This window comes from Hippopotamus amphibius, chromosome 7, assembly GCF_030028045.1.
Source record: "Hippopotamus amphibius kiboko isolate mHipAmp2 chromosome 7, mHipAmp2.hap2, whole genome shotgun sequence".
NCBI lineage: Eukaryota > Metazoa > Chordata > Mammalia > Artiodactyla > Hippopotamidae > Hippopotamus > Hippopotamus amphibius.
The window spans coordinates 49,075,425-49,091,339 of NC_080192.1; the positions used below are offsets into that span (position 1 = coordinate 49,075,425).

At 48.2% G+C, this 15,915-nt stretch overlaps 1 protein-coding gene across 1 annotated transcript; it reads right to left on the reverse strand.

Annotated features, from left to right (window-relative positions):
• Nucleotides 1-957: 957 nt before the first annotated feature.
• Nucleotides 958-14,642, reverse strand: DYRK2 (dual specificity tyrosine phosphorylation regulated kinase 2). The gene is made up of 3 exons (XM_057742287.1): nt 14,165-14,642; nt 13,460-13,608; nt 958-6,527 (listed from the first exon to the last, which is right to left on the reverse strand). Exons 1-3 carry the CDS (start codon nt 14,211-14,213, stop codon nt 4,920-4,922), a joined length of 1,806 nt encoding a protein of 601 aa, XP_057598270.1. The 5' UTR covers nt 14,214-14,642; the 3' UTR covers nt 958-4,919.
• Between the last annotated feature and the right edge of the window lie 1,273 nt (nt 14,643-15,915).

The window sequence follows — 15,915 nt, forward strand, 5'->3', positions numbered from 1 at the left end:
ATCTTATACATAATGCACATCTCTTAAAAATTTGTATCCAAATATATTGGGTTTCTTGGTTGGTTGGTATTTTTGAGAAGCAATCATGAAAGCCTATGGCCAAGACTATCTTAAGACCAAGTCTGGGACTGGGAAGTCCTAAATTACGCCCTTGTTTTAGCAAATCCCACTTCTGCTGCAGGAAGCCACACTAAGTAACTCCTCCGCTGTTGGTGGCAGGAGGGGTGTAAATAAAAATGTGAGGTAGTTCTTTCCACAAGAGGGAAATATTTGTCTACATAATATCCCTGCAATGTCTGACAAATTACCAGAGCATCTGCTCGCTGTAATCTGTGAGTAAACTCTTGGCTTGGTATTAATTGAACTTGACAAATCACAAGCTAGTTGCAGTTCACAGGCCTTATTTTCTGATCCAGCCATGACTAGGGGAGCCACCAAAACTCCCAAAAACGTGACCCAAAGAAACCACCACGAATAAGAACTGCAAAAGCATAAGCACTAAAAAGCATACGGGGAAGCTGGTGAGAGCACTTAAGAGTAATGTACCAGGACCTGCATACAGCAAAGAATGAAGACGGGTGGGAAATAATTTAGACTCTGCGCCCACAGCTCAACTATCAACTTGAAAGCTGAAAAAGAAAATTTGAAGTTCTAGCAAGATGCTAGATACTAAATCTATATGATAGAGAACATAGCAGAGGCTCTATAAAGGAAAATGAACACAGAAATACTAAAGGTAAAAGAATAGACTATACTGAAAAGAGCAAGAGTTACCTACTAAAACTTTTAAGTCTTTCTGACTTGGAATTTGCACATTTATATTGAACTAATAAAAGAAAATCAGTGATTGCTGAAAAATGTTTGCATTCTAAACTCTCTCCAGGCTACCAGACCAAGACTAATACCAGAAATAGATCAGGAGTAAACTAATAGTTAGAAAAGGGGAGAAAAGTAAGGTAGGACATTAAAATTTTATTCTGAAATTATCTCTGGCCACGACAATAAAATTTAACAAATATTCACTGAACAGTCTTACTCCTGTCATCAGCTGTACAATACATACAGTATCATAGAACTGGCCACTAGGATTAAAATCCACTAGAACATTTTCCATGTTAAGTGGCGACAGCAGCATCTCACAGAAATTGTTACATACATATATACACAGTCCACATTCAACCATTTTCACATATTTTCAGTACACACAGTTGCAGCATATTACAGTCACGTGTCTAAGTTGTTGCTCGATAGAAACCCAAGCCACTGCCTAGACATAACTGTAGCAGTTGAGCTGAGTACAATTACAATTTTATCTATGTCCATAGCAGAGAGATGTACAAGCCCCTAAGAAACAGAGTTCACAAATACTTTTTTTTTTTAAATGCTACCACAGCATTATGTTGGGCAATATTAAAACCTTTACCAACCTAATCAGTTTTTTTTAAGTCTTCTGCTTACCAGAATATTCTTGATGAACAAAATTACAAAAATGAATGCTCTCCTGAAAATAATTCACACTTTGAAGATTCCAATATGGCCCAATGCTACTGATGCCTAAAGTGTTTCCTAACATTCTGATGGAGTCCTTCCACATGACTCCAAACCACCTAGTAAGTTTAAAAGTGGCTTAAGTGCCTTGCACCCAAATTGTAAAAATCCCTGGCCATCCTTACTAGAGCCAGGCACATATAAAAGGAATGCACTTTGGTTCATACCAAATGCCCTGGGATTAATCACACTATAAAATTAAATGGTTTGAGGTAAATTTTTACAAATACAGTTGATTTTTGTCTAGTGTTTAGCATAACAAAAAAAAATATCATTTAAAAAATCAGTCTGATGTTAAGATACAACAAAGACCATCTTTAACCCCTTACACGTAGGAATTCCCCGTGTAACTAACCAGTGGTTACCTTTCTCGGTGCCTGACGATGACACACGCCTTATGGTTTCTATTAAGGCCTGTAAGTAACTGGATGTTTAAGACAGGTGTACCTTTGCAGAGGTGGGTTCCATCCTTACCGCCTAGTATTCAAAGAGTTAAAGAGGCCAAAAAATGCATGCCCTACAACATGGCATTCAGAACAAAAGGCACATTGTTATCACTAAGGGCACAATTTCTCCTCTACTGTTAATCTACACTGTCTTGCATCACTGCTGTTCTACTGTTGTAGCAATACACTTAAGTGGTAATGCACGCTCTGGGGGTGCAAGAAATGGAGCCAGGTGAGACCGCAACCAAAGACAAGACCACACTGTGCTCTTCCTAAATCTGAAAACAGCTCAGATATCCCTAGACAATGGTAACCTGTGAGACCAAGGACTGTTTCCAAGCCAACTCCTAGTAGCCTATCAGAGCCCTTCATTTATTTATGTTTTAAAATCACAACGATGCAACATTTTTTTTGACATTATAATTTAGCTAGAATGAAAAAGCAGCTCTATCGCTAAACACTGAACGTGGCGGCTCTTGTGAAGAAGGGAAATTTCACTGTATTTAGGGGTGCGGTGTTGGGGGGTGCCCCAAAGCACTGCACATTATAGTTTGGCTTAAAAGTTTCCGGTTACATTTGTGCATAAAGATAGTCACAAATGCACTGCTGGCATCTTCAGAACCAGTCTTGTGTGGTGAGGGGAGATGAGCCATATTAGTCCATCTATAAATTTTCACATGTACAATCATTTTATAGGGAAATTCATATTAATGGCAGGCTCAGGTTCGTATATTTAAACCTAAAAAAAGTGAAAATCTCGAGAGTGGATACCGCGGAAGAGGAGCATTGGATGGGGAAAATAGCTTTTATGTTTTTGCTTATTTGAATGACTTAAAGATGCTAACCATCATTAAGAGGCCTGTGGTCTTACAAAGCCACCACACCAAGTCTTACACTTCTTATGCCTTTAAGCCAAAACTTTAATAATAAATACACAATCTTTAAATTCTATAAGCCACTGATTGGGGGGATACCATCACATGAGCATCATTTAAAATGCAACTTACTAACATTATTGCACTTCCACAGATTACACAGAAATGTGTACAACAGGCTAAAGAATTTGACTAGGGGAAAGAAGCTACAATTTCTCAATACAGAAGTATAAATTAATTTATCAGTGACACTCTTATTAAATAGTAAAGCAAATATCAACACCACTATCTTATTAATAAGCTAATCTTATTACTGAGTTTTTGGCAAATATCTGTAATATTTCCTGAGCATTTTTCTCCACCATCAACTGACAAAGCCTCAAGATAAGTAAAGTGTTTTGTTCAAAACTATTTTTGTTTTTAAAGTAAGAGAAACTGTAGGATTAATAGTAAAAGAACTTAACCGGAAACTTTCTTGGCCTCACTGGGGACCATGCTTTAAGTACTTGTAAACCAATTTACAGGCAATCAATACAATAATATCTGCGCATATAAAAGAGTACTTATCCTAACATATACTACCCCAAACCTATTGTCCAAACAGGCAGAAATCTTTCTATATTAAATTGCACATACTAAAAAATTTTTTCCACGTGCCTTGAAATTGATATATGTCACTGCTCATACATTAGTGATAAAATACTGAAGTTTTCACTGTGAAAATAGTTTATTCAGAGGAGAAAATATTCTTTTACCTAACTCTCCGTTACTTTTCCAGGTAAAGTGTCATTCCCACAAAAACAGTCAGTGCAATCCACGTGAAAGTAAAGTAAAACAGAAGAATGCAATGCCTGTGGTTCTTCCAATGGTGCATAGAAGAGGTGAAACCATTTAACTTGAGGCTGAACTTTTCCTCCTTTGAATCTGTTGTTAAAATTGGCCTTGCCGAACAAGCACAATGACTTCTGTTCATGAAGAGGATTTTCAACCCTTTCTCTTTTTAAAGACTTGATGTTTTCCCAGGCTAAGAGAACCTTACTGTGGCACCTGAAAAGTGGGAACTCAGTCTAATCTGCTAAACCGTTTTTGGAACTATAGAAATCCCCACCTTAAGTAGCTAGGCTGTTCTTTTTTAAATTGGAATATGAAAAGATGGTCATGATCACAGCTAAAATGTCTCTCTTTTGTATTAACAGTCTGGCATATATATCTGAAGGAAGAAAAAGAAATTAAACGCAAGCAACAGATGTGTGGTAAAAGAGGAACAGCAGGGAGAAAAGCAAAGAGAAGGGAGGAACGGTTCATGGAATACATTTCTAAATTTAGGTGCAAAACCAATTCTGTTAAACTTCTTTGCAAAACAGCTCGCTGATCACATTGGAGAATTTTGAGGAACGCATTCCATTCATCCCCCAGGTCTGCCTGGCTAGCCTTTAGAATGTCAAAATGCTAACTGGGCATTTCAACCGTGGGGAGTTTATTTTGTTTTTGAGCACTACTTTAGGGGAAAAAATCTCTAAGGTGCAGTTTGTCTTAGAACATCGTTTTCATCCTGACCGTTCTCCTCCCACCCTCACTACCACCTGGGTAACTTACAGAGAACAGAAGCAGGACAGGCTGCACCTGTGCATGAACTGGGAGCCTGGAAAGAGAAGGGGGCCTTCCGAGGCAATCGCCTTGGGGAGAACATACTACGAACCATGAAAACAGAGCGAATGTCTCTGACACCAATCTGTAGATGCGCGGCAGTCATGACGTAATCAATGGCCTGCCACTGATGTTTATTACTCCGCCACACTAAATACAGTAAGGCTCATCGTACTTTTAGAACACAAAAACAGTTCCAGAAAGTATAAAAACTTAAAGCATTGTCCCCATGTATTTTATAAAAACAAAACAAACGACTTTCTTACATTAAAATAAGTGCCGAAAAGATACACATGAGTCGAGTTATTGAGCAAATAAAAACAGGTCTGAGCGACTCCTTTTCAACCCAATAAGGCTCAGCAATGTCGTATCTTTCAGAATTACCAGCATTGGGGGACTCAGCTCAGCTAACAAGTTTTGGCAACACTGTCCTCTGCTGAATATTCCCATTGGCATCTGTCATCTGTGCCAAATTAGTCCTCAGTTTGGAAGCTGAGCTGGAAGGTGGAGGTAACTTGGAAATGGATGTGATAGCACCAGTGCTCTCGGTGATCCTTTTCACTGACGTCTTCTCCCCCGTCGGAGGCTTTGGCAGCCGCCTCCTCAGCCAGGGATGCCGCAAAGCCTGGCCAGGGGTCATGCGAACCGCAGGATCCCATTCTAAACACTGTTTTAAGAAGTCAAGGAAGAGGGGATCGTCACACCCCTTCAGTGCATTCCCCCACTCTCTGCTCTCCGGTGGGCCCCTCAGTTTCCCCCTCCGGGAGCGGCCTCCGTTGAGAACCACGGAGCCGTCTGAAAGAGTCGTGACAGTGCAGTAGCGGGGATAACCCTTGGAGCTCACAAAATTTTTGGCTCGTTTGGATGCATCCAGCAGTTTCTGGGAGGGCATGCCCAGCAGTTCAATCATACAGGCCAGCTGGTCCCCTTCGTCTTCCCCGGGCAAGAGGGGGTAGCCAGTCAGGAGCTCCGCCAGGATGCAGCCCAGGCTCCACATGTCGATGGGCATGCCGTACCTGGCGCCGAGGATGACCTCCGGGGCCCGGTAAAAACGGGACTGGATGTACGTGTAGACCCGCTGATGCTCATAACAACTGGAGCCAAAATCAATCACTTTAATCCCACTTCTACCCTGCTGCTTCAACAAAATGTTCTCGGGCTTCAAGTCACAGTGAATGATCCTGTTTTTGTGCAAAGCGTCCAGGCACTGCAGGATGGAGTGGGCGAACTTGCGAACCAAAGGCAGGCTGAAGCCCTGGAACTTGTTCTTCTTGATGAGCTCGTAGAGGTTCATGCTGAGCAGCTCGAACGTCATGCAGATGTGGTTGCGGAAGGTGAAGTTCTCCAGCATGTGGATGACGTTCATGGTGTTGTCCTTGTCCTGCTTCCGCAGGTGCTCCAGGATGCGGATCTCCTCGGCCGCCTGCCGGTGGAAACGCTTCTCGTTCCGCACCATCTTCAGGGCCACGTGCTGGTGGACTTTGTGGTCATAGGCCTTGACCACCTGCCCAAAGCTCCCCTTCCCAATGACCTTGAGGACCTCGTACCTGTAAGCCACGTGATCGTGGGGCACCTGCACATAGGATCCTTGGTCATCATCGTAGCCACCGTTGTTGGGCCCACCTGTCATGCCCTGGCGCTTCTTTGCGTTTGGACCCAAGAAGTATATTTCAGGGTAGCTGAAAATCTCGTGGTGTTCAAAGCTGGTTAGTTTTTGCATGTATTGCTTCATCGCTTGCTCAGGTGTCATGGGGGTGGCTTTCACCTTCCCCATGCCTTCCAGAGACTTCAGAGAGGTGGAGCTCCCCTGGCGTCTGTGGATGCTCTCCAGCTGCCGCTCCGGCACCACCGGCAACCCCGTTTTGCCCACCGTCGTAAGCCCATTTGGTTGTGTCGTGAGCACGGTCCGCTTGTTACTGTTATCCTCAAACAGCTGCTGAACCTGGATCTGTCCGTGGCCGTGGCTGCCGACGTGTAGGTGGTCATTCATTGTGTGCTTACTGCCGCCAATCTGGAATTCAGAAAGGGAACATCAACAGACTGCAAGAGGTCTGTCTGTTCAAGAGCAATATTTTATAGATCCGCCCCTACCCCCACCTTTACAAAATCCAATTTGGTTTGAAGTTACAGCCAGAATCAGGCTTCTTAAATGCAAAGAGTTGTGCACGCAGGAGGGACCTCACAAACACCCCGGCAGGGAGAGTAGATGTGACACGGACAGCCTCAGACGAAAATAAAGGCAGAAGAGGCTGGGGAGCTGGGGAAGGCTATGAAACTTGGGATCCGGAAGAAAGGACCCCCACAATTGCTACACCTAACAAAGAGTTTGCTGTACGTGTCTTCAGGGTCCTTAGAGTGAGCCCTCAGTGGAGGCAGAGACTGTGCTTCTTCCTCATCATTCGCTACCTAACATTTAGCACAGGGCCTGGGATATCACAGAGGTGCCAGTCAACCCATACTTGATATCGAGATGAAAGAGGATACAGAAGCATGAACACAGCCTCCCTCTACTGGCCCTCCCACCCCCAGATGATAACATTTTTCACACTTCACTTAGTAACTTCTTTATTACCGCGAGGGCAGGGACCAGGTCCGTCTTATTTACTACTCCTTCTCCAGTGTTTAGCTCCATTCTGAGAACACTACTGTCTTCATTCTCTCTCTCCACTACTTGAAAATCAAACTAATCACACACCTAGGAAAGTGCATGATCCAGAAGCAAAGAAAACTGTGCTTTTAGGCTGGAAAGATTCCCATGTAGATACGCACTATAGTATCTTGTAAACCCCAAACCTATTTTTAAGTTTCTGGGCTTCACCGACGGTCATGACCATTTAAGGCCACTCAGCCCAACAATCCAACTGCCACCCTCTTTTGGGCCTTCCTTTGGTCAATGGCTTGGCTCACTCAAGACATGTATTTCTCCAGGCTGCTGGGATACTCAGCTTTCCGACAAGGAATACAAAGTAGCGATTTCTATTTCAGGCACACCCACCATCTCCCAACTTTCGTGTCTGAACTGTCTGAACAAAACTGATGGCGTACCTCCGCCAAGGGGCCTCAGCCTTCCTACTGAGAATCTACTTGGGATTTCTTTCAAGCATTATTATGGCCAAGAGGTGAGGGGTGGAAAAGAGGACTAGCAGCCAGAATCCCCTCCCAGTTAGGAATTCTTGCCAGCCTCAGACAATCACTCACAAGCCTTAAAAGCTCCCCACTAGGTGATTTTTACATGAAAGCATAGAGATCGACTTGCCGGGCGCAGTCCACCTCATTCATTCAGCCAGTGTTAGCTGAGGTCCAGCCACGCGTGTGACAGAGTCCCTGCCCCATAGGCGCTCACGATCAGCTAGCTCAAGTCCCCTGCTATCTGTATTTTCCCCATTATCTCCTCCTAAATCCCTGGGTTTTACATATCACTAAATGCATAAAAGTGCTCTGTATTCAGGAAATGGCTTGGGACTACCTAGGTTATAAAATGAAATTCCAAGTCCTTCTCACTAGGAGACCAAGACCTTCAAAAACTTTCTTTCACTGGTGCACAGCACGCACGGGGACTATCTGAGGCACGTGCTCTCTTTCTGTAATCTAAAACAAAGCAGAATATAGGATGGTACTCGGGCCTGTCTGAAGTGTGATTTCACTGACGGGGGAATTTTATTTCTCAGATTTCCGGGAGACTTCTAGTTGAACCCTCTTATTAAACTCACGGATGATATGCCATGCTAAGTGAAAGTGTCTTCAGGCAGGGGAGCTAGGCAGCTGATTTTCTCCTCGTTCTATGCCAAAAGCAAAGCAGTTCATAAAAATGAATTAGCAAAGTCCTGGGTATGTACAAAAGTAGTACAGGCTTGTCCATTGCTTTTTGTTCCCAAGCCTCACTCTCTGCACCTCTCTGCCTCTCCACTGTGGTCTTTCAACCACCGGGAAATAAAAGGACCTGAAATTAGAAATATGTGTCTCCTAGAAAACCATTCTCTTCAGGGCAGCATGGAGAGATTTCAGAATAAAAACCGACATTACCAGTACACATCTTACAAAAAGCATGAGGCTTCACTGGGGACAAAATTAACCTTGGGGCTTTAGGAACTCCTAAAAAGAGGACAAAGTAAAACATTCTGAGCTGCAAAAACTGACTTCAGTCTCTGCAATAGCAATTTTAATGTTCTGCATAATTTAAAATATCATCACAAAAGCTGAGTGACTAGAATGAAAGACAACTGGCCAATTAACTGGATCACCTCCTGTCCCCCCAACTACTTTCTCTTGGTCTCTTCTGCAGCAGCAACGAAGGAAGGTTCCCGGGTTCCCATGGGATCAAGCCTCAAGTCACCGGTGGCTTCTCACTCCCATAACTCTCCCTGGTCGACCGTGATCACAGCCAGGGCGCAAGCAACCCCCCAGGGGCTGCCATCCTCCCCGTGTACACCTCTAGCCCCACGGAGCCCAGTCCATGTCTCCTGAGCTCAAGCCTGCCCATGCCCGACTACAGATCCGCCACCTTTCCCACAAGCAACTCAAACTCAACTCACACTTTCTCTACCGAAACCATTCCCTCCTCCCGTAACCCCCAATTTCTAATCAACAAAAGGCTTCACCCCCGAAGAGTCACTCAATCTGTCTCCATGTCTCCACACCTTCTCAAGTCACCGTGGAGCCTGTCATTCCTATCTGCCCCATTCCCCTCCACCCACGCCTCCTTGTCTCTCACTGGGACAGCTGAAGCAGCCTCCTAACACGTCCCCTTGCTTCTACATCTAGAATTCCTCAAGTCTCTTCTCTCCATGGTGCTTCTGGAGTTAACACTGAGAAGTGTCATTCTGACACTGCCCTTGCTTTGGCTTAAGGCCCACACAGGCACCCCATTTCCACAGATAATATGAGAACTTACATGCAAGAACATGAGGTTCTAAAATGTAGAGCCTATAGGACCTGAGTCCTTCCAGTGTCACCTACCACTGTCATGTTCTTTCCAAGAATAATTAGCTGGATTCCCCAAGACCCACGGAGACACCACACTCTTTTACATTCCTCTTTTTTGGTGAGGTCATGTTTCATAATGGTTAGGTGTCCAGGGATTTTCCAGCTCTACCACTTACTGTGTGACCTTGGGCAATTTATTTAATCTCTCTGAACCTCAGTGTCCTTACCTGTAAAAAGAAAGTAACAAAGCTACTTCATGAGGGCCATTAGGAGGATTAAACAAGGTAAAAGGTATAGAGAGCTAAGTATAGTGCTGAGTAAAGGAGAGCTAGAATTATTGTCCTTTCCAAATGCTGCTTGGAATCTCCTTCCTAACCAGGGCTACATGGAATCTCCTTCCTAACCAGGGCTACATGGTAAACTCCTACTCACTTTTCAATGCCCAGTTCAACTCTCACCTCTTCTGTGAAATGGTCCCTTTCCCTTCCAAGGTGCTTACAGAGCACTGGTATACCAAAAACTAAAACACTTAACTTCATTTCCCACACTTGTTCTCACACCTGGCTGTGAGCAATTCCAGGGTGGGGTCACCTCTTATCTTTTTAAGTCCTTATTGACATAAAACCAACATACAGTAAGCACTCGGTCAACTTCTGCCGAACGACAGAACACACATCAATAACTCCTTGTTAATTCGCATGTCTCCGAGTTATTCTCGAGAACTACCTTGTACCTTCATAAGAAAACATGAAGTTTAACATCCAGGGAATCGAGATTTGTCTCTGGTGACCCAAGTCACAAGATGTTAGGCTTACAGTGCCTCAGCAAAGACCTGGAGGCAAATGACAGCCTGTTAAAGAGTACTTGCAGCAGAATAGATCAACTAAACACCTAAAAGGGACATATGGAATCTTAAAAACTTTCCAGATGTTAAGGAGATTCATTTTAGAGGCTCTAGTAAAGGAGGATTTGGAGTCTTAAACACTGTAGGACTCTACAATCACAACCCAGGTCGGTCTATAAAAAAGGGGGAAAAAACCCCAGAAATGCCAAAACATTTCCAGAATACATATGCCAGGACTACACCATAAACTTAAGAATGTTTAAAACCTCTCACTGGCTTTTTCCTGTTTGCCAACGCCTACCTAGCACAGTGCCTGTCCAATTTAAAAATATACACTGGATGAATGTAATTGGTAGCTACCTATGGTGTACGCGTTAAAGCACAGAGACCTACAAAAGCCCTCTTCGACCATGAAATATTTTAGTATTAAAAATTATGTAAGAACAATAGTCTAGCCAATTTGGTAGTTTTAATCTCTTCCAAAAATAAAAGGGAAAATAGCACATACGTCACTGTGCTAACATTTCTGGGAGTTTTAAAACTTTGCTGAAGTCATCTCAGAAATACTGTATAGTGTTATGGGAAAAGAACTGAGTCCAAAAAGATTGGAATTTTAGCTCCTCCTCAAATGCACTGATGGTCTGTGTGGCCCCGAGTCAAATGTCTACTTTTTCTTCTACCAAACACTACTATTTTTTAAATGGGACTATTCATTCTTCTTTAACTCCGATTATTTTATAAAGGTAAAACTGGTAATTGGAGAATGCTTTAAACATTTATGAAAGTGATACAATACTAATATTTCTGAATTTAAAAAATAATCACATTACTATCTTCCATACATTAAAAAGAAAAAAGCTAATAGGAATCAAAATAGTTACTGGGTACACTTTTAGGACAAACAGAGATAAACAAAATGACTAAGTATACCATATAGCCACGGAGATAGGGAACAAAAGGGCAATGCACTAGATGAATTCCAAAGTTTACAATCCTTATAGTCATATATTTATCCACCTACTACATCATTTACAAGAGAAAATATGGACAGACACAGCAAGATTATTTTCCTCTCCTTAACGTCCTTCCCCCGACTCATCCAAAAATAGCTCTTCCTAGTTGTAACTGCAGTGGAATTAAAAACTTATAAAAACCTGAAAGACATATGGAAACATGGATCTGCTAACGTTTTTGCATTTATAACAAAACCAATACAATTTCGTGGAATTAGCAGTCAAACCGCATGTTAAAGTTGGACTCAGGAGGGCCTGGGCTTTAACTCCAGCCTTGATAGGCATTGGCTCAGGAATCTTGACCAAACCAGTTAAATTTGTCTGACTCTTTCCTCATCTGTAAAATGAAGGACTAGAACCAGATAAACCCTGTGGTCCTTTTAGTGACACTTGCCTGTTCGAGGAAGTCTGCAATGTTGTGCAAGTAAAATCAAAACTAAAGAACAACCAAAACCCACATTCATACTTTCAAAACCAAGCTTCTAATGATCAATAGCATGCTGAAGTTTAGGTAAGTTAAACACAGGTAAATCGGATAGATACCACAGCAAAATATAACCACCATCATTAGGAGTCCCAAGAAGCACCCACACATGTTTTCATTTCTTGTCCACCACAAGCTGTTCCTCTAGGAGCCACCTTTCGTTTTCTGTCATCTCATCACATATTTCAGTTGTAAAGAAGCTCTGATCAAGCAAAGCCCACCCTTACAAAACTGCAATCCAGATGCAAACCAAGTAGTATTTCTTTTCCAGGTCACACCAAGTCATGTGATTACATTCACACATGGAAAAAAACTGGATGTTATATTTTCCAAATTGTCAGATGATTCCAAACCAAACAAACTGAAACACCTAAAACCCAACAGCAATTTCTCAACTAAAACATCACTGTGACAAGAACATTCAACTCTAACACACAGAATCAACAGCCTACTGAGTCTTGTCCATCAGCCACAACAGACCCGTTAACTTCTGTGCAGCCCCCGGGGCCTAGATGTGTGAGGAGAGGCAGAAAGAGGAGAGCGAGAAAGAAAATATAACAAGAAAACATTTTCCTGTGGAACTGTACACAGGTGTCCAGGTCTAAGAGAAAATATTCAACGCTAGCCATTCCCTTACAAATTCTCCCGATAAACAAGTTTCCCCATAACACACGACCCTCAGAGCTGCTCCTCTGAAGGCTAGAAATGGCCTTTTCCACAAGAACTTAACTTTCAGTTGGCAAACAAAGCCATATCCCTAGCAAGCACCCCTTATACAGAACCATCTTAGGCGGTTCCTCCGGAAGATCCAATCGTAAACAAGACCCTGGAAACCACCTCCTCCTCCAGTGCACATCTCTGCTAGGCTGTAAGCCACCATCCAAGGACTATCTCTAGGAGCTGAGAAAAGGTACAGGCTGAAGTCCAGTCCAATTCGCTGATCTCTGCAGCCACCAGTCCCACGCTGGTCTCCCAGCTCCCGCTCAGCCCTCTGAGGGACCACAGCACCTGTCAGGTGTCCTGCCCTTCCCACCTCCTTCCGAAGCAAAGCTGGCCCTTTCCTTCTGAATAATATCCAACTGCAGAATCCTACAAGGGCGGCTTGTTAATTTGGACTGCTGCAGCTCTTCGTTAATTACAATTTCTGCCGTGCTCAAACCTGTAGCACTCATAAAACATGCTTCCACACGCGAGGGACAATTGGCGGTGCTCCCTGCTGGCTGGAGCCAGGCCTGGGAGGCTCTTTGGGGGATCGATTTTCCGGGCAGGACGGCCTGGCTGTCCCCTAACACGTATCTGTTTCTATAAATACCCAGGACCCAACGTGGTGGTGGAGGAGGAGGGATGTTTATCGGGTCAGGGAAAGGAGCTCGAGGAAGCAAGGGCGGAAAAAAGGGAGGAAAGAGAGAAGGATAGCGAGCAGGAGGAAGTTCCGAGGAAGAGGAGCGCAGGGGCGGGCGGGCTCCGGAGGGGGAGTGAGGCGCCCACGCCACGAATCCTCCTTTGTGGCTGCAGCTTTGGCCTCGCTCGAGTTCCAGAGGGCGGCGTCCCGGACACGCCACGGGCGTGGAGACACTCGCACTTCGACCTCTCTCCCCGCTCCCGGCCGCAGGACCCCCAAGTCCGGCTGCTCGTGCCCAGGGGCCCCCGCCGCCCGCCGCCCGCGGGCTGGGTCTCACCGTGTGGGCTGCGGTGGCAGCGTTGCTGGCGCGGAGAGGCGGCAGGGCGATGGGGGAGGGCGGGCCGGTCCCCACTCCGCTCCGGGGGGCCCCCGCACCGAGCCCCGGGGACGCCTGCAGCTGGCGAACGACGCTGTCCCCTCCTCGGCCTGGCAGCCACGCGCGGGAGGAGACAAAAGAGGGTCAAGGGGGAGAAAGTCACCCGGACCCCGTGGCCCCGCCCCGCCCCACCCCACCCCTCCGGGCTGCGGAGCCCGCTCTCCCCGGGGCTCAGCCGGGGACCGTGAGCGCGGGCGTCCGGGGAGCGGCGGGAGGCCCGGGACGCAGATGCCCGGGACGCAGATGCCCGGCGCGCCCGCGGGCGGGGCTCGGGCGGCTGCAAAGTTAAGTCGGGCCCCCGGCGCGCGGACGAGTTCGCGACCCCGTGGGGCAGGCGGGCAGGGCCCGGGCCGGTGGCTCAGGCTGCGGGCGGCCGCAGGCCGGGAGCCGGGCGGGACTGCCCACCCGGGCGCCGCCGACACTCCGAGCCCCCGGCGGCGGAGGCCCGGGCCGGCCCCGAGGAGCCTCGGGGCCCGCGTGCAACAATGCGCGGAGCCGAGGCGAGGACGCGCCGTCCGCCCGGGGACCCCGCGCCGCCCAGCCGCCGCGCAGACTTTGTTCGAGGTCCCGCTGGCCGCGGGGGGCCGCGGCGCCGGGCCTCCTTACCCGTCGGGTAGGCGGCGGGAGCGGCGGCCGAAGGTTTCCTGGTTAACATGGCCGCTGGAGAGGAACATGCATCTCAGATCTCAGGGCTGCCGTCCCCTCCGCCGCCGCCGCCGCCCGTCCTGCTGCTACTTCTCGCGGCCGCCGCCACCGCCGCCGCCTCCTGGCCGCCGCGCTCGCGGGTCTCCGGCGCCGCCTCGCCGCCTCGCGTCAGCTACGGCCAGACACACACAGCCCGCTGCATCCCCTCGGCCCGGGCCCGCCGCCGCGAGCCCCCCGCTCTCCTCGCCGCCGCCGCCGCCGTCCTCCTCTTCCTCGGGCGGCCGCAGCACCCTCCGGCCCGTGCACATGCCTCGCCCTCCCCGGCGCGCCGCGGGCCTCCCCGATTCCCTCACATGGGGCGCGGGGGAGCGGGCTGCGCCGCCACGGCCGATTCGCTCGGGAGCCTCCTCCCGGTCCCGCGCACGCGCGCCCCCGCGCCCCCTCGCCGGGCGCCCGCGCGCGCGCGCGCCGCCGGCCGGGGAGGGCAGCCCCGCCCCGCTCCCTCCGCCCCGCCCCCGGGCTCCCCCGCGGCCGCGCCACACACTCCCGCGCACACCCCTCCCCCCCGCCGCCCACCGGAGCCCCTCCCACCACCCCCTCAACGCGCCCGGGCGTCTGCAGAGCCACCCTCCGCTCCCCGGAAAACTCCGCAGCCTCCGCGCTCGCCCTTCGCCTCCCTCTCCGGCCGTCTGCATGGCTCCCCTGCGGACGACCTTCCCCCCTCCCCGGCCTCGCGCGCCCCTGCAGCAGCCCTCCCCTCCCCGCCCCTCTCCTTACCTCCCCTACCGCGCAACCTACCATTGCTCCCCTCCCACCGACATCGCTGCAGAGACCCCCCTCCCCTTCCGAGCGCACCCGCAAACACTTCTGCATTTTCAGCACTGCGAACCTAATGGCTGCCCGCGAACAATACGACCCCCACCTCCCTGCCTTCCGGGTCCCAGCGGCTTAACCACCCCCTCTTCTAGATTGATCATGTAAATAACTTAGTTGTGCGAGGGTCACCGCGGTAAGGTAAGTCCAGCCCATGGAGGGCCGCGCCTTAGCCTGGTGGCCCCGAGTGTGGGCCAAGGAGGGGGCTGCCCTCCCACCTCCACCTCCACCACACACACACTCCCTCCCCGATTTACTGACACCAAGTGACCGCTCTCCAGTCGCTAGGACAAGGGGAGGCAGAGAGGCGCGTGTGGACGGCTGCCGGGGAAGCAGTTGGCTGTGGGTTGCTAGGCAAAAATAAACATCAGAGACACCTCCCATTTCCTTACAACTCGGAGCCTTTCCCCAGCGCGGTCACTGGGAGAGACACACCCTCCCGAGCGACACCTTTAATTCCTCTCCTCCCCAGAAACAAGTCTCTTTCCCCTTCCCATCCAAGACACGTGGGGAATTTCCCTGTCCTTTTAATTTGCCATATACAGCCTCTCTTTCCCTTGCAGACTGAAAAACTGCTTGTCTGTCTCACACCCGTGTCCTGTCGTCTGTGGCATATGCCTTTGTCCAAAGGACACAGGTTTTGTCACTTCAAGAGGAGGAGTGGAGGAAGCTGGGGAAGCCCTGCAATCCCGGAAGACGGAACCCAAAGCTTGCCTTGCACTTCCCGAGCCGTGCCTGGTTTCTGAAGTTCTGGGGACCTGGGTCCCTAATGATCTGTCCTGTGTATCTGTGGCCCCTGGTTGGACCAAGGGTGCAGGCCTGAGCTAGTGCAGACTCAA